This window comes from Salmo salar, chromosome ssa12 (genome assembly GCF_905237065.1).
Source record: "Salmo salar chromosome ssa12, Ssal_v3.1, whole genome shotgun sequence".
In the NCBI taxonomy this organism is placed as follows: domain Eukaryota; kingdom Metazoa; phylum Chordata; class Actinopteri; order Salmoniformes; family Salmonidae; genus Salmo; species Salmo salar.
In genome coordinates, this window is record NC_059453.1 from 82,701,119 (window position 1) to 82,720,917 (window position 19,799).

A 19,799-nucleotide genomic window follows, 5' to 3' on the forward strand; every position below is an offset into this window, starting at 1 on the left:
TTCGCACAGCCATTTAAGGAGTGTGACAACATTCCACAGCCCAAACTCAAAAAAAAAAAAAGGTAGGGGCGTTGTTTAGAAAACCAGTCAGTATCTGGTGTGACCACTATTTGCCTCTACGCACTGCATGAGGGAAATAGTGGTCACACCAGATACTGACTGGTTTTCTAAACCACGCCCCAACTTTTTTTAAGGAATCTGTGAGCAACAGATGCATACAGTGTCTGTATTCCCAGTCATGTGAAATCCATAAATTAGGGTCTAATGAATTGACTGATTTCCTTATATGAACTATAATTCAGTAAAATCTTGGCGTTTTATGTTTTTGTTCAGTTTAAGATGCCAACAAATCATTTGGCTATGACACTGATTTCAGGAGGTGTTTCCTCAAAACATTCTCTTTCACGCACAAAAAACATTTACACTGGCAGCCCCACAAAAATGTTTTATCAAGTTTTTATTTGTTGGGGGGGGGGAATTTACAGGTACAATATTCATATCAATTCATATATTCAGTTCATACTATCCCTTCAATATTCTCCATATTCCTATTGTACCGGTGGGCTGCCACTCAAAAGTAAGAAATGCATGATCCCATTGATCCCATTAGAGGAGTTAGTAGTAATAAAAAGAGCAGTTGGGGGTTTCCCTACCCCCACCACCTGTCCCCTAAGTCCCCCTTTCCAACCCCCAAGGTTGCCATTACAACTAGTAATGGGAACTCCCCTCACCTGGTCTAGGTCTTACACAAGTTGAAAGAAAATAACAAAAACCAGCAGACACTCGGCCCTGCATGGAATGAGTTTGACACCCCTGGGATAGAGTATCTGTGGCAATTGCGACAGTCACTTTATACATGCGGTAAAGAGATTGATGAAAATCAGACCGTAGGTAATAGAAGGAAACCATCATTGGCGTCCATTCAAAAAAGCTTATCTAACAAAGTGTATACTCGTCAAATATGTCATGATTCATATGTTCTAACAGGCCAACAATGTGCTTACTAAAATATATATTTTTTATATCCGACAGTTTTCAGTGATGGTATATGAAGCCGCTTAAGTGTAATGCAGTTGATTGGTGACGATGACATGAACATACATTGGGGCTGACATCAATACAATCATTATACTCAGATTTTTACCTCAACAGTTATTAAATACACATATAAACGATAGACTAAATGTAGGATCATTTTGATGGCTGGCAATGAGGGGATTCTGGATCTATCCCCACAGGGGGGACACGTGCGTGGCATGTCCATGGCATTCTCATTGTTTTGGTCGCATTCTATTGACGTCTTTACCACATGTATAGTGATGAGGGCGGGCTTTGAGAATATGCGTTTGCAACTCAACAACATACAGTCCTCACCACATATTTGGGCAGTGAAGCTACATTTTCTTTTTTTGGGGGGGGGGGGGGCTCTGTACTCAGTGTTTTGGATTTGAGATCAAATGTTTTCTATGAGGATATTTTCATACACGTCTGTTTTACCATTGAGACATAAAAGCATTTTATGTATCTAGTCCCCCACACTCAATGACTACATCAAGCTTGTGACTACAAACTTGTTGGATGCATTTACAGTTTGTTTTGGGTCATGTCTTGCCCAATAGTAACTGAATGGTGAATGATGTCAGGTGTCATTTGAGTCACCTTTTTGGAAGTGAAAATATAAGGATTTGTTTTAAAATCGTACATTAATTTGGATGTTGTCAGGATCATAAAAAAATCATGAATAATCACAAAGTTAGAGACACAAAGATGATATTCCTCTGAGGAGCCCCCACTGGTGTAAGTGGAGGACCACCTCCTCAGTGAATTTCAGAAAAATGTAAATAGTGAAACATTTAAAAAGTTATACTTTTTAGATAAAACTATCCTAAATAATTGTTTAAAACATACTGTTTTGCAATGAAGGTCTTCAGCAGCACTCCGTAGGGTAGCATAATGGTGTAGCCAGAGGATAGCAAGTTTCCATCCTCCTCTGGGTACATTAACTTCAATAGAAAACTTAGGAGGCTCGTGGTTCTCACCCCCTTCCATAGACTTACACAGTAATTATGACAACTTGCGGAGGACATCCTCTATCAGAGCAGGAACTAACATGTTGCCCATCCAATCAAAGGATCAGAGAATTAATCTAGTACTGAAAGCACAAGCTACAGCTAGCTAAGACTGCGGTGCATAAAATGTTCAGTAGTTGACTCAAAGAGAGAAAGACAATAGTTGAACAGTTTTAAACAAATTAATTTCTTCAAAAATGAAGGAGAAGCAAAAGAGATATCTATATTTTGTATTTTTTCACTTACCTAGCGAATGCAGCTAGCTAGTTTAGCCTACTCAGACAGAGAGGGATGCTATGTTAGCTAGCTGGCTATCCAACACCGGAACTCTTCCAAGTCATGGTAAGCTTTTGGTTTTATGAATTTATTGCCACCGGGGCCCACCAGTGTAAATGCTAAAATTCTTGCTGACTACACTGTACTGCATAATTGTAGTGGGTGATACACTGTGATAATGAATTTTCGGAAATCATGGCAGCATCAGCATGGATTTGGAAGTTTTCAGAAACATCTTCTCAGCTCATTTAGAAATAAAATGACACCATTCAGTTAATATTGGGCAAGACATGTCCCACAATAAACCAAAAACAAATTGCAAATGCAGCGAATGAGTTTGTAAAGTTACAAGCTTGATGAAGTCATTGAATCCAAGTGATAAGGGACCAAATACTAACATTTAGACGACACTATAAGTGAATTTGCTCAAATACTTCTTCAAATGGGGGTACTTAACATATAAAGTGCTGTTATGTCTAAATGGTAAAACAGATAAGCATGAAAACACCCTCAAATAAACTAACATTCTGTAATATCGATCATTTGATCTCAAATCCAAAATGCTGGAGTAGAGCCAAAATTAAAATTAATTCCACTGTCCAAATACAGTGTATTCAGAAAATATTCAGACCCCTTCCTTTTTTCCAGTTTGTTATTTTACAACCTTATTCTAAAAAATTTTTATTCCCCTCAATCTACACACAATATCCCATAATGACAGCGAAAACAAGTTTTTAGAAGTGTTTGCACATTTATTAAAAACTGAAATACCTTATTTACATAAGTATTCAGACCCTTTGCTATGAGACTCGAAATTGAGCTCTGGGGCATCCTATTTCCATTGATCATCCTTGAGATGGTTCTACAACTTGATTGGAGTCCACCTGTGGTAAATTCAATTGACTGGACATAATTTGGAAAGGCACACCCCTGTCTATATAAGGACCCACTGTTGACAGTGCATGTCAGAGCAAAAACCAAGCCATGAGGTCGAAGGAATTGTCCGTAGAGCTCAGAGACAAGATTGTGTCGAGGCACAGATCTGGTAAAGGGTGCCAAAAAAAAAAATCTGCAGCATTGAAGGTCCCCAAGAACACAGTGGCCTCCGTCATTCTTAAATGGAAGAAGTTTGGAACCACCAAGACTCTTCCTAGAGCTGGCCGCCCAGCCAAACTGAGCAATCAGGGGACGAGGGCCTTGGTCAGGGAGGTGACCAAGAACCTGATGGTCACTGACAGAGCTCCTCTGTGGAGATGGTTGTCCTTCTGGAAGGTTCTCCCATCTCTGCAGCACTCCACTAATCAGGCCTTTACGGTAGAGTGACGGAAGCTTCTCCTCAGTAAAAACCACATGACCGCCCACTTGGAGTTTGCCAAAAAGCACCTAAAGGACTCTCAGACCATGAGAAACAGCATTCTCTAGTCTGATGAAACCAAGATTGCACTCTGGCCTGAAAGCCAAGCGTCACATCTGGAGGAAACCTGGCACCATCCCTACGGTGAAGCATGGTGGTGGTATCATCAAGCTGTGGGGATGTTTTTCAGCGGCAGGGACTGGGAGACTAGTCAGGATCGAGGGAAAGATGAACGGAGCAAAGTACAGAGAGATCCTTGATGAAAGGTCCTGAGTGCTCTGGAGCAGGTTCAGACTGTGGCGAAGGTTCACCTTCCAACAGGACAACAACCCTAGGCACCCATACAAGACAACGTAGGAGTGGCTTTGGGACAAGTCTCTGTATGTTCTTGAGTGGCCCAGCCAGAGCCCGGACTTGAACCCGATCGAACATCTCTGGAAAGACCTGAAAATAGCTGTGCAGCGACGCTCCCCATCCAACTTGACAGAGCTTGAGAGACCCAGCAGAGAATAATGGGAGAAACTCTCCAAATACATGTATGCCAAGCTTGTAGCGTCATACCCAAGAAGACTCTAGGCTGTAATTGCTGCTAAAGGTTCTTCAACAAAGTACTGAGTAAAGGGTCTGAATACTTACGTAAAATGTAATATTTCAGTTTTTTATATTTTATACATTTGCAAACATTTGTAAAAACCTGTTATTGCTTAGTCGTTTTGGGGTACTGTGTGTAGATGAATGAGGGGGAAAAAAATATTTAATTAATTTTAGAATAAGGCTGTGACGTAACAAAATGTGGAAAGTCAAGGGCTCTGAATACTTTCCGAACGCACTGCACATATGGCGAGGACCGAACACTATAAGAGTAGTTAGGAGGCTCAGGGGTATTGGAGCCACCACGATGGAGAGGGCTGAGTATTGCACGTTGGGGCACTGAGTGTTGCAAGCAAGACACATAAAGAGGTAGGTATGGTTATGGAGCCACTATTCCTATTGGTCGTTCTACCTTGTTCACTCTTTCAAGTTTCATTGTCACATGCACAGGATACAACAGTATAATGAAATGCTTAACTCTCTCCATCTCTGCCTACAATCTCTTTCTCATATCTGATAGGTACTGCTGTGGTCACAGCAGTCCCAATCCATCAGTTCCTTTCGATGAAACCACAGCTGGATCTCCCTCTGAGCCCCCTCTACCGAATCACTGGCATGGACCACATTTCTATAAAAAACACAAACCTACATTCATTAGTTCGTTGTTAATGGCTTGAAGTCCAGTTTAGTATTTTGCCATTGAAATGATGCTCCCATTTTCAAAACACACTCAATGATAAAGTTCAATGTTTAGACATCCTTTCATTTTATTGCCTCAAAATTCATATTGTCATCCAATTATCTTAAAATATTTGTTGAAAAGGGTATTGTGCCAATTATTGTAACGTGAAACATCTTTCAATTTGAATCTTTGTTGAAAAAGGTTCACCTGCTGATGTGAATGCTGAAGTCCCCTCGAACGGTGCCTGCTTGGGCCTCGACTGGGTTGGTGTCTCCTATCATGATCCGGGATGTCCGGACCACATTATAACCCTCCCACACCTAGACAACAACAATTCATTTAGTTCTCAATCAGGATTAGGGCAATCCCATTTCAAAATCAGTCAATTCAGCAAGTTAATTTAAAGTCAAATCAATTTGGCACTAAATCGATATTTGAACACACTGCCACTATCTAATCCCTACACAAGTGGTTAGGTGGTTTTGAATTTAACATAAGTTAAGGCAGTGTAGTCTGGGAATCTAAAATGAATTGCTTTATTTAATTATTGTTTCACAATCTAGCCCCATTTATCCTGGGTGATTACTTGCGTCCGGATAGGTGCAGTGAAATGTGTCGTTTTATAGGGTCAGCCATAGTAGTGCAGCGCACTTGGAGCAAATTAGAGTTAAGTCCCTTGCTCAAGTGCACATCTACAGATTGTTCACCTTGTCGGCTCAGGTATTCGAAACCAGCAACCTTTTGGTTACTGGCCCAACCAGACACATGACTACAGCCCTGACTGCCTCTGGAGGCAGTGGTCAGGAAGATCTGATCACAATGCTTCTTTTAAATCGCCTACACCTGTCTAAATGTAGGCAGAATCAGAATGTCAGGACAAATGTTAGAACCAGGTATAAACGTGGCTTCTCATTTCATCTGGCCATCTTTTCACTAAAACCGATTTGGAGGGTCATTACTCAAAACTAATTGAATAATGGTACAGTAGGTAGCCCAGAGGAGGTGGGTAGAGTCTAGGGCTGAGTGATGAAAAACTGAACTGGCAAAAGGAGGGCTGCTGGTCTCAGATCATGGCAACCATCTACTACCGTTGTGCCATTGAGCAAGGGCCTTAACAGCTGATTGTACCAGTTATTTTATAGAAATAACTGTCCAGGCATCCATCTATTAGAGGACACCCAGACTGATCAGTGAAGTGAGAAAACAGTGTGGACTGATTCAATCCATATCGCCGAAGTTCAGTGCTATAGCATGCTTGAAATGTAAAAGATTATTTCCAATTGAGCCATCATTTCCAGCCTTTACCTTTCAATCGCGCTGAACTTCAGAGCTACAGATTGAATCGAGCCGTGAAACGGAGCAATTGAAGTTTAGATTATGAGGCTAGACAGAGGCAGGAACCCTCACCATAACAACTATGGGACCAGAGGTCATGTAGTGCAGGAGACTGGGGTAAAACGGCTTCCTCCTTAACTCATGGTAATGCTGAGAGAGCTGCTCCTCTGGTGCCTGAAAGAAAGCCAACATTGGGTTAACCTTTATTTTAAAGTCTGGTATTTACATAGTCATTTATGAATAAACCACATCCATGACAAGTTCCAAATATTGTATCAGAGGACAAGTTGAGGCTACTATCATATTGCTTATTATCATACTACTTATACCTATCCAATCCTTTCAGATGCCTAGGAGGCAGGAGCTTTGGGGTTCATTTGGAATTGGACATTCTCACCTGTAGCATCTTCAGGCCCACCAGTTTGAAGCCTTTCTGTTCAAAGCGTTGCGTGATCTGCCCCACAAGGCGACGCTGGACCCCATCTGGTTTGACTGCAACTAGAGTACGTTCTCTCACACCAAGGATCCCTATACACAGATAGAAGAATCTCTCACACACGTGCTCTATTAAACTTTTAGCAACGCTGTCACGAGAATTTTCAATCCCAATGATGATAACTAACAATTATTTAAGCTTTGACCAATCCCAGAGGTTTGTAAGACCCTGGGTTTAATAATAATTAGGCAAAGACTCAGATTCTGCAAAAGGTTGGTTCTTTATTCATGAGAACGTTCTAAAGTCCAAAATGCAAAGACATGTCATTTTATAACTCTCACCCCCACACAAACGTAGGTGGGATGTATCTTTCCCCACAGTCCTCATTTATCACTACCAGGCTGGCAGTTCTATCCTCCCGAGATTAGAGGGACCTTGACAGGACTCCCTTTCCTGTCGTAAGTTTCTTAGAGTTCCAACCAGGTCAGGTCATGAATAGTTTAATTGTCCTCTGTATTTTCTTAGTCACACACATTTCTCTCCCATACTTGTCTCGACCAAACCTTATTGGACTTAAGTTTATCACTAATTATTCCTTATACATGTTACATAATCTAATAATTACGTTTCAGGGTGGAATTCTTTAGTCATTACCTTAAACATATAAATACCCTTAAACGCGCATGCCCCGCCCACCTGTAGAGTTCTCCATTTCAGCCAGAAATGTCCTGTGTTTTAGTGGTGCAAAATCCACTTGTTACTTAAATCTCACTGGATTGATTGCTTTCATTTTATTCTTGCGACTCTTTCCAACTCTTGCTTGTGCTCTTTCTTTTTCTACGTTATTGTTAGGACTGCAGAAACGTTTGCAGTGACCTATCAAACACACTCCGGTAATGGCTGAAATGGGCTCAATGGACTATAATGTTTGTCCTTTGCATCTGTAGTACATGTTTTCTAGAGACCACTATAATGACTTCCAAGATTGAAGTATCTGCACCGTCAATGGAGCCCAAATTGACCGTGTCCCTTCTTATACAGTGCATTCGGAAAGTATTCAGACCCCTTGACTTTTCCCACATTTTGTTAGGTTACAGCCTCATTCTAAAATTGATTAAACTGTTTTTCCCCCCTCATCAATCTACACACTAAAAAAAGCAGAAGTATCACATTTACATAAGTATTCAGACCCTTTACTCAGTACTTTGTTGAAGCACTTTTAGCAGTGATTACAGCATCAAGTCTTCTTGGGTATGACGCTACAAGCTTGGCACACCTGTATTTGGGGAGTTTGTCCTATTCTTCTCTGCAGAGCCTCTCACGCTCTGTCAGGTTGGATGGGGAGCGTCTCTCCAGAGATGTTCGATCGGGTTCAAGTCCGGGCTCTGGCTGGGCCACTGAAGGACATTTAGAGGCACCCCTGCGTTCTTTGCTTTGTGCTTAGGGTCGTTGTCCTGTTGGAAGGTGAATCTTCGCCCCCAGTCTGAGGTCCTGAGCAGGTTTTCATCAAAGATCTCTACTTTGCACCATTCATCTTTCCTTCAATCCTGACTAGTCTCCCAGTCCCTGCCGCTGAAAAACATCCCCACAGCATGGCGCTGCCACCACCATGCTTCACCGTAGGGATGATGCCAGGTTTCCTCCAGACGTGATGCTTGACATTCAGGCCAAAGAGTTCAATTTTGGTTTCATCAAACCAGAGAATATTGTTTCTCATGGTCAGTGTCTTTAGGTGCCTTTTTGAAAACGCCAAGTGGGCTTGTCATGTGCCTTTTACTGAGAAGTGGCTTCTGTCTGGCCACTCTACCATAATGGCCTGATTGGTGGTTGTCCTTCTGGAAGTTTCTCCCATCGCCACAGAGAACTCTAGAGCTCTGTCAGAGTAACCATCAGGTTCTTGGTCACCTCCCTGACCATGGCCCTTCTCCCCCGATTGCTCAGTTATGCCAGGCGGCCAGCTCTAGGAAGAGTCTTGGTGGTTCCAAACTTCTTCATCATTCTTAAATGGGAGGCCACTGTGTTCTTGGGGGCCTTCAATGCTGCAGAAATGTTTTGGTACCCTTCCCCAGATCTGTTCCTCGACACAATCCTGTCTCTGAGCTCTACAGACAATACCTTCGACCTCATGGCTTGGTTTTTGCTATGAGATGCACTGTCAACTGTGGGACCTTACATAGACATGTCCAATCAATTTGAATTTACCATAGGTGGACTCCAATCAAGTTGTAGAAACATCAAGGATGATCAATAGAAACAGGATGCACCTGAGCTCAATTTCAAATATCATAGCAAAGGGTCTGAATACTTATGTAAATAAGCTTTCAGTTTTTTGTTTTGAATAAAATTGCTATAAAAAAAATCAAAAAAACTGTTTTCGCTTTGTCCTTATAAGGTATTGTGTGTAGATTGATGAGGGAAAAAATTATTTAATCAATTTTGGAATAAGGCTATAACGTAACAAAATGTGGAAAAAGAATACTTAACGAATGCACTGTAGATACCTGGGCATTTGGATCGTTGATAAGTTGTCTTTTAAAACAACATCGGTGAGTTAACTAAGAAGCTGAAAATAAAACTGGATTTCTATAGAAATAGATTGTGCCCCTCGCTTAATAGTAGAAAGCAGATCATTCAGTTATTCCTACCGGTCCTAGACTATGACACCATTATTTACTTAATGCAGCTCCCACTTCATTGAAGCCCGTTGGAAGCTATTTAACACTGCGCCCTCCGTGATCAATTTTGCACTCATCATTGCATTCGCTCTCAGAAAGCGGCTGGCCCTTACTGGTTTTTTTATAGGTTGGAACATCGCATTCTGTTAATTTACAAAGCGCTTACGCAAAAACTCCCACATTGCCTAACATCCTTACTAACCTATGAAAGCATGAGATACCATACCCGCTCACAGGGATGGCTAACTCTTGAAATTCCTTATGTCAGTACAGATTTAGGTAAAATGGCTTTTAGTTTCTTCACACCTCACTTATGGAACAAGCTTAAGATTACCCAACAGTTGGACAGATTGGTGCCGTCGGGCATTTCAGATTGTTGGTGGAGGAACTGTTCAAGGACGGAATGTCTCTGGTGAACACCAGCATCCCTCCTCTCTTTATGTGGGCCAATTTGGTTTATAATATGGTTGGTTTACACCACATAATTTCCCGTTGTTGGTTGCAGAGACTGAGTTAGCTTTTTTCCCCAGGTTGTCCATGGCCTTTATCAGGATGTTTTTTTCTTTGTTCAGAGGCTGTTTGGAGCATGGGCTGTGACACATATATATATTTTTTTATATAAAAAGTAAAAAATGGTTGTTAAAAGAGACAATGCAATAAAATGTACCTGGCTTCTTGAATTATAAAACGAGTAACAACTACATAAATATTTAAAATAGCCTATGAGGAGAGTTTGTTTGAGGACCTAGCCACTTACCCACCAGTAGCATAGTAGCTACAGTGTTAGGGATTACGATAAGAGAAGTGGAGTATGAGATATAGCAGATAGGCCTACCTGCTTTATAGAGCGATTATTGACTTTATAAAATGTAGTAAAGAATTTGCTTGGTGACAGTGAATGTGATCGGGAATCGAATGTGACATTGAAGAGAAAAGTGACAGGGGACAAAAAAAATAAAGAAAAAAAAGTGCTTGAATATTTGTGTAGATCTCTCGGTGCAGCGGCCAAATTAGTCCTTAAATTTCTCATTTGAAACGTGTTGTCCATGAAATGAGCTACTCACAAAGTGACTATTGTTTGGTTGCCGTTTTCATAGGAGGCCTCGTAAAAAAAAATGGAAATCAAATGCACGTCCAACTAATTAGTTCTGCCACCGGCCCTGTGCTGCTGTCCTATCTCCATGAACTCAGTGAACTCTCTGAGAATGCAGAGTAGATAGGTTTCCTGCGGTGTTGTGACCCAGATATGGACGCCTCTCATATCTTTCTGAGGTAGGCTAATATAAATTAGGAATTATATCCCTATTACTATAGCCAGCAGGATAGCCTTGACTCTGACTGCCGTGGAATTCTGTTGTCATGAATAAAATGTATAGGCCTACTTAGCCTTAAGCCAAGGTGGGTATACCCAGCCCTTGAGTTCTCAATTGAACGTTTGGACCATAGCTGGATCAAGTTAAGTTTAATTGTCACGTGCACTACTACAGTGAAATGCCTTTCTTGCTTGCTCTATCCCAACAATGCAGTAGTACTATAAAACATGTATTTAAAAAAGTAAAGTAGAACAAAAACACAAGAAATAAGAACACGAGAAAGTAAGTACGCTATATACAGGGTCAGTGCCAATACCATATTTACAATGTGCATGGATACTGGAGTGGTAGGGTTAGATATGCATCGGTACGGTGACTAGGCATCAGGATATACACATGACCAAAAGTATGTGGACACCTGCTTGTCAAAAATCTCATTCCAAAATCACAGGCATAAATATGGAGTTTGTCCCCCCCCCCCTTTGCTGCTATAACAGCCTCAAATCTTCTGGGAAGGCTTTCCACTCAGAACATTGCTTACATTCAGCCACAAGAGCATTAGTGAGGTCGGGCACTGATGTTGGCCGATTAGGCCTGGCTCGCAGTCGGTGTTCCAATTCATCCCAAAGGTGTTTGATGGGGTTGAGGTCAGGGCTCTGTGCAGGCCAATCAAGTTCTTCCACACCGATCTCCATAAAATATTTCTGTATGAACTTCGCTTTGTGCACGGGGTCATTGTTATGCTGAAACAGCAAAGGGCCTTCCCCAAATTGTGGCCACAAAGTTGGAAGCACAGAATCATCTAGAATGTCATTGTATGTTGTAGTTAAGATTTCCCTTCACTGGAACTAAGGGGCCTAGCACTAACCATGCAGACCCAGATCATTATTCCTCCTCCACCAAAAACTTTACAGTTGGCACTATGCATTCTCCTGACATCCGCCAAACCCAGATTCATCACTCCAGAGAACATGTTTCCACTGCTCCAGAGTCCAATGGCGGTGAGCTTTACACCACTCCAGCCGACACTTGGCATTGTGCATGGTGATCTTAGCCTTGTGTGCAGCTGCTCGGCCATGGAAACCCATTTAATGAAGCTCCTGACGAACAGTTCTTGTGCTGACGTTGTTTGGCACACAACATTTTTTCTTAAGGCAAGCTGAAGTTGGTGATTTGTCAACAGTAGGGATTCTTCAATAAAGTATTTGTTGTCATTCAACGACAGACTCGTTTTCATGCAAAAGGAAATTTTGAGAAATACTGCACGACATGTCTTAGTTAATATAAAATTGCGCGACTAAGATCTCCTTGGGGAAAAAAACGTCAAAATTAATGTTAGATTTCTTGAGTTGAGTTATCTTAGATGAATTCGGACTATTTTGAGGAAGTGTATACTGGCTACGGCTTCTCAAAATGGACAAACAGTACTATCGCTCGTATTTCAAGTGAAGGTTTTTTAAGGGAGCATGCGAGCACACTCGTTCGGTTCTCGGCTAGGTGCCAGCCACACTGAAGCATGCTGACGCCTTAAGGAAGGGTAGAGAATGAGATAAAGGGATTGTAGACAGAGGTGGGGAGGTAGAGAGAGAAAGAGTAAGTGTGGGTTGAGAGACGGTATAGAGCAGTGGTCAGAAACAGGCATCCACCAGTGAATATTTGTAGGCCCCCCAAGATCTGTTCAAGTATTCTCACAAATTTAAAAAAAGAGATGTGATTGTGTCTTAATGTAATCAAGGTATGAAATTATGGTATTTGAAAATAATCCATTTTTGGGCTTAGCTGTGGTCAATTTGCAGTGCAAATTATTGATAATTATTTTCCGGCCCACCAAACATTCACTCCGACAGAAATCGGCCTGCGGCTCAATCTAGTTGTCTACCCCTGGTATAGAGAGGGGGTATAGAGAGGGTGCTGTGCAGCATTGAATTGTGTGATGCGCTGGTGAATTATTGTTGGTGCCACAGCGCTGAAGGGCGAGAGGAGAGCACATCACCTTCCCACAAAGATGGTCACCTCGCCATCTCACACACACACACACACTGTGGTTCCCTGTGGCTCAGTTGGTAAAGCATGGTGTTTGCATTGCCAGGGTTGTGGGTTCGATTCCCACGGGGGGCCAGTACAAAAATATATATAAAAAAAAAGAATGCATGAAATTAAATGTATGCATTCACTACTGTAAGTCGCTCTGGATAAGAGCGTCTGCTAAATGACTAAAATGTAAGAAATGTAAAATGTAAAGGTCAGCGCACTCATGTTTGTTGTTATGGCCCGTCTTTAAGAATGAGGTTTATCAGAGACAACAAAAGAGCTGCTCTCCCCCTCTACCTTTCTCTAATCCAGAGGAAGAACGTTTGATCTGCCAGAGTCCTGCTGCTAAAGCTGCTACGCCTCTCACTCTCAAAGAAAGAGAGAAACCCACCCCCCTCTCACAGAAAGAGAGAAATACACCCCCCTCTCACAGAAAGAGAGAAATACACCCCCCCTCTCACAGAAAGAGAGAAATACACCCCCCTCTCACAGAAAGAGAGAAATACACCCCCCCTCTCACAGAAAGAGAGAAATACACCCCCCCCTCTCACAGAAAGAGAGAAATACACCCCCCCTCTCACAGAAAGAGAAATACACCCCCCCTCTCACAGAAAGAGAGAAATACACCCCCCCCTCTCACAGAAAGAGAGAAATACACCCCCCCTCTCACAGAAAGAGAAACACACACCCCTCTCACAGAAAGAGAGAAACACACCCCCCTCTCTTTCTACCTCCATCTCACCCTTGATCACAAAGAAACTATTTGGTTCTCTACCATCTCGATATAAAAAAGGCAACAAAACATCTTTTAAAAAAAAATCGAATCATTAAATCAAAGGCAAGCCGGTCAAAAGGTATGTAGTGTGTGCAGTAATTAGAGTTAGACCTGTCTATTAGGGGTAATGATGGTGCTCTGTGTTGAGACTGCTGAAGTCAGAGCCCAGTGGGATCTATAAGCCCTCTCATAATGCAGTCATCTGCAGGGCTGGACACAACACAATGAGGAAGTTACTGCAGGGGGTCTGACTCAGCGTAGGACACATTAACCCTTCACCCTCCAAGAACTACTTAATTTCCACAGAAAATTTTACAAAAACGCATTTACTTGAAGAACAATGCAGATGCGGTTTGGTAACAGAATGACAGCACAAACAAACTGGCATTCTGTTACCAAACTTTGTCTCAACTGTAAATGTGTTTTTGTAAAAATGTTCAGTGGAAATTGTTCAAAGTGGCCTAGCCCTTGTGCATAGAGTTGTATGTTTAAAAAAAAAAAACTTTGTAATCATTGTTTTTTGTTAGACAATTTAAAGTGAAAAACCTGAGTCTTGATCCGGCAATGTGGTCCGGAGGCTCCGTACGGAATGTGTGACGTGATTGCGGAGCCTCCAGAGGCTTGCATAGCCCATATCGAGCTCCGTATAGCGATGCCGTGCGCCTCTACATTGACATGATTGGTTGACGGTAGGTGGCGCGGTACATCCTATATAAACACAAACTCACTTCCTTGACAATAAACATGGGGAACTTTGACAAAAGGCTATCAGAACAGGGTCACAAATAAGATACATCTTTATGATACCTCCTGTAGGGATTTCAAAGACACTAAAGTTTGAACTCCTGGAAAGAGATCAGGGAGGTAATGGGGATCGATGTGGTAAAGAGGTCAATAGAATGCAGACCATTGGAGATAGACGGACAATGGAGTGGCGAAGATTCAACAAATCGTATCTAACAAAGTGGATATTTGTCAAATCCATCATGATTGATGTATTGTAACAGGCCCAAAAATATTTGGGATGGAGATGCAGGTGGAAAAACGGTGCAGTACCGGGAAACGAACTCCAACATCTCAGAAGAGGTAAGGCCTTGTCTTTTTGTTTAGCCAGTTGCTTGTAATGAGCTGGATGGCTATAGAGATTAGCGCTGAGTCACTACGTGTGGTGCGCAACAAGTTATTGGATGTGTATAACAGCTCCCCGAAGCGCAAGAAGTCTGAACGCTCCGACTTCTCCGTAGGCTGCATCATTTTAAATACTGTACTGCCACTGCAGATTTCGGATTGACCATTAATTGGCTTTTACGGTGGATTTGCTCCACTCCAGTCCACATTTCCAGCTGGAACGCATTTTGTACAGCAGTCTCAGGGGTTAACGAGAAATTAATCCCATGACTGAAACTTAAGTCGATCTCAGATCGATTATCTGGAGCCAACCTCCCCTTTAATGTCAGAAAGTCATGACCATCATGCTTTTAGGGAAAGAAGATCATTTTACTCATGTATTAAACTGCTAGTTTGACCAATTCCAGTCCCCTTGTTTAGGTCCCCACATTATTAGATGTGCTATTAGCAATAAGCATTATCACCTGTAGCCTAACTGATGCAGCATAGTGGCATTACAATGTACATAGGATGAAGCTTGGGGTTTGTCCATCTGCATTTACCCCATTGGACACAACATCCTGATTGTTACTATTTTATAATAAATATACAAATAATTATTCACTCAAAAAAAAGTATTTGTAGGTTTATATTACAAAGTATGTCAATGCCAGTTTAAGATGCCATTGCTCCTTTAAGAGCTTTGTTGCACAACTGCTCCTAAAGCATACTTGAAACTCTGGTTGTAAAACTGCATTTGTAAAGTGATGCCGCACGGGGTACAGGTCAGAATAGTTTTTCAGTGGCTGCCGGTGTGGCCATGAGGTGAGGGTAAGATGGGTGGAAAGGGAAAAAAGGAGGAAAGTGGAACATAAGCATATATGGAATGGGGGAATGAATGCACAAGCCTTCCGGAAGATCTGATCAAGGTGAAGATGGCAGACAGGAAGAAAAATTGAAAAGTGGAACATGTTTTGAGTGAATATGCAGAGGTGGATCACACAGAACTTTTGGAAGAGCTAAGGAAATTGAACATGATGAGAGTGAGGATGAATTAATTACGGTGGCAGGTGTGGTGAAGATCGCAGAGTTTGAGCCTCGTCCTGATGATGTCAAAGATGATTCTGAGATTTTTTGACAGAATGGATCTTTTCCTTCTGGCAACTCCATATGTGGTGTCGGGTTGGGTGGAAAAGAGGTTGGAGAATGTTGGGTTGGTGAAAGTGACTCGAAGTGGAATATTGTTGATTTTTTGTGGAAGTGGAATCTTGTAGATTTTTTGCACTTCTGCCTTCCAGAGGGAGCGTGCGCTCCACACCACGAAACTGGGGACAAGAAATAGGACTTACTTTCCTCTCTGGAGCAGGGCGCTGTTGAAAGGAGTGTTAACTGGAGTGACTAAGTGTTGAGGGTCAACTGAAGTTGAAGATTCCCGGTGTCTGTGACGCCCGCCATTTGTTGTGACGCAGACCTGGTGGAGAGCGTGGTGAAACAGAGAAGACACGATCTGTAATCCTGACATTTGATGCAGAGTCTTTACCAGACAAAGTCAAGTCAGGATGTGTCAGTTAGCTTTTGTCCCAAACCCATTACAGTATTTTAGGTGTCAAGCTTATGGTCATGTGGCAGCAGTGTGTAGGTGGGATATTCCTAGATGTGAGAAGTGTGCAGGAGGACATGAGACAAAGGAATGTGTAGTATCGGTGTGTGTAAACTGTAGGGCTACCCATGGTGCTGGAGATCAGGTGTCCTGTGAGAGAAAAGCAGGTTGAAGTTGCCAGGATCAGAGTAGTGCAGAAGGTGTCTTATGCTGAGGAGGTAGAGGAAGATGGGCCCCATGGTGGCAGTGGGGTTATGGTATGGGCTGGCATAAGCTACAGACAATGAACACAATTGCATTTTATCGATGGCAATTTGAATGCACAGAAATACTGTGACGAGATCTTGAGACCCATTGTCATGCCATTCATCCACTGCCATCACCTCATGCTTCACATGATAATGCACGGCCCCATGTCGCAAGGATATGTACACAATTCCTGGAAGCTGAAAATGTCCCAGTCCTTCCATGGCCTGCATACTCACCAGACATGTCACCCATTGAGCATGTTTGGGAGCCTCTGGATCAACGTGTACGACAGCATGTTCTAGTTCCCGCCAATATCCAGAAACTTCCCCCAGCCATTGAAGAGGAGTGGGACAACATTCCACAATCAACAGCATAATCAACTACATTGAATGAAATGTGTCACGCTGCATGAGGCAAATGGTGGTCACACCAGATACTGACTGGTTTTCTGATCCACGCCCCTACCTTTATTTTAAAGGTATCTGTAACCAACAGATGCATATGTGTTCCATTTATATTTTGGTAATTTAGCAGATGCTCTTATCCAGAGCGACTTACAGTAGTGAGTGCCTACATTTTCTTAGTCATGTGAAATCATTAGGCCCAAATCTATGGATTTCACATGACTGGGAACACAGATTTGCATCTGTTGGTCACAGATACCTTTAAAGAAAAAGGTCTTTCAATATCAGTTGACTGATTTCCTTATCAACTGTAACTCAGTAAAATCTTTGAAAATGTTGGATGTTTATTGTTGTTGCATTTATATTTTTGTTCAGTGTAAAACTAGGATCCCCATTTTTTTTTAACAAAGGCCAACACTGCTTTCAAAGAGTGCATCAGGAATTGCGCTTACATCAAGAATTGTTGTGCATCGACTGCTTGCCAGAATACATCTTTACCGCCTATGGCTCTCCCAATTTTGAATGCACCTCGAGAGGAATATTACTCTCGCATAGAAGACGACTAAGTAAATAGGTAAACTATTCTGGTTGTCTGGTGTAGTTTTAATAACATTAAATGTCAAAAATAGAAGCACTGGAAAGTTACTTCCTGAGTGATGAAGTATAGGCTTTGAGTTGCCTATACACTGCTGTTTGAGCTGAGCAACACGGTGGTGCGAGTTGTATTTAATTCCAGCTTTGTCTGAACATTGAAGTGTCCGCTACAATCATGCATGGCAGTTGAGTGCACACAGCTTAACAAAGAAAATACAATTTGAGAGAACATTTATTTGGGAATATATTTAGTTGAACAGACTGTCTGTAGTAGGCTTTCATCTCCAAACACCCCCAGATCTACATCTCAAAAACGACCTCTCCAGAATCCATATGACGGAAATCAGTCGCAGTGACAGAACTTGAATCCCTACAGTTAAGTGTATCTTTTTATTAGAACAATTACTTATAGCTAATATTAAAATTCAATTCTTAATGTTTCCAAAACGGTATCGCGTGCGATGTGTATTTGCATTTGGGCAGCGTTGCGCCATTTCTCTCACAAGGCTAAATGGGACGTCCAATAACTCAATTTAGCCAGCCAGCTTAATGCAATGTAATTGGAGTCATGAATACTCGTAAAAAGCCTATATCAAAGAGTATCTATATTGACAAGATAGTCAAGTGACCGTTCTAACAATGGAAATACATGTCCTCAAAGATAGGCTGCAATGACCTCCATACAAAAATTCCTCACTTCGTTGTCTTATTTTCGTGGGCGGAGTACGCCCTCTCGCATTTCCTTTTCCTCTCTGCCCCCATGTCGTTTTTTAATTGCAACTAACTGCAAACGTTGCGACAGTGGAATGTATCTCCAGTTACAACTTTTGCAGACAAAATCACTTCATTGTACAAGTTCAACAAAATCATGAATAGCCTACTTGTACACTACTATAGTATGTTAGACTATAGTAGGCTACTAACCTGATGTGGTACTGTATCCAGCGCGTCGATGTCCAAACAGGAGGCAAAATGCGAACTCAGGGATATAACTTTCTCTCGATGGTAGAACTCCCCGACAGTACGGACTCTGCAGGATAAGGTTTTTCAGCCAACACCTTTGAAATTGAACCATTATTTAAACAAGCCAAAGTTATTGTCGACCTGTGAGATTCTTTAACATGTATCTATCTATCTACCAGTAAGATCGTAACGTTAGTAGGATAGTCAGCCTTCCTCAACAACGATCACTAGTCCCACCCCCGACAAAGCGGCCGCATGGAGATGGTCCCTCATCCCGTCTCCACTAGATAACACAGCCACAAAGTCAAAATAAAAATCATGTTTTGGGGTCTTCATTTAAGGTTAAGCATAAGGTTAACAGTGTGTTTAAGGTTAGGTGTATAATTCGATTTTAATAAGATAAATTGTAGAAATGTGTGCGGTTTATGACTTTGCGGCTGTGCTAACTACTGACGACCCACTCAACCTCGGTCGTCACTAGCTCCTATAGAGTGATGAGGAGGAGGAGCATCAGGGGAGCACTGCGGACCCATCGTGTCCGGATGTAATTTAGCCGTTCATTGTGCCTATTGGTGCTCTGTAGAGCAATTTTTTCGAGCTTTCTCGTGTCAAATAACTCGTGACATTCCTGGGTTACTCAATACTAGTGCTTGCCAAGCAAGAGTCCCCACTGTAAATCTTCGGCATGCTTCTTATTAGTGTGGCTTGACCTCCATCCACTTTCATGGGATTTGTGACATCACTCCCAACCTTTTATTATATTCACTGTAAACAATTTTTGTAAACAAACGTTTGACACAAATCAGCTACTGTGACCACTTTCCCAACTTCAAATTCTTCAAAACTTTTAGCAACAGTAACTATACTGAACAAAAATATAAACGCAACATACGACAATTTTAAAGATTTTACTGAGTTACAGTTCATGAAGAAAATCAGTCAATTGAAATAAATTCATTAGGCCCTAATCTATTGATTTCACATGACTGGGAATACAGATATGCATCTGTTTGTCACAGATACCTTTAAAGAAAAAGGTCTTTCAATATCAGTTGACTGATTGGCCTCAGGTATTTTTGTGCATTCAAATTGCCAACAATAAAGGGCAGTGCTTGAGGCATCACTACAGACCCAGGTTCGATCCCAGGCTGTCACAGCCGTCTGTGACCGGGAAAACCATGAGGCGGCGCACAATTGGCCCAGCGCCAGCCGGGATGTCCTTGTCCCATCGCCCTCTAGTGACTCCTTGTGGCGGGCCGGGCGCATGAAAGTTGACCTCGGTTGCCAGCTGGCCAGTGTTTCCTCTGACACATTGGTGCGGCTGGCTTCCGGGTTAAGCGAGCAG

General features: G+C 42.1%; 1 protein-coding gene across 1 annotated transcript; it reads right to left on the minus strand.

The window, feature by feature from the left end:
* Positions 1-4,397: 4,397 nt before the first annotated feature.
* On the minus strand, positions 4,398-18,739 carry LOC106565719 (nucleoside diphosphate kinase B). The gene is made up of 5 exons (XM_014133132.2): positions 18,416-18,739; positions 6,705-6,835; positions 6,380-6,481; positions 5,180-5,292; positions 4,398-4,918 (listed from the first exon to the last, which is right to left on the minus strand). The coding sequence occupies exons 1-5, from the start codon at positions 18,564-18,566 to the stop codon at positions 4,798-4,800; spliced, it is 618 nt and encodes a 205-aa protein (XP_013988607.1). The 5' UTR covers positions 18,567-18,739; the 3' UTR covers positions 4,398-4,797.
* Positions 18,740-19,799: the final 1,060 nt, after the last annotated feature.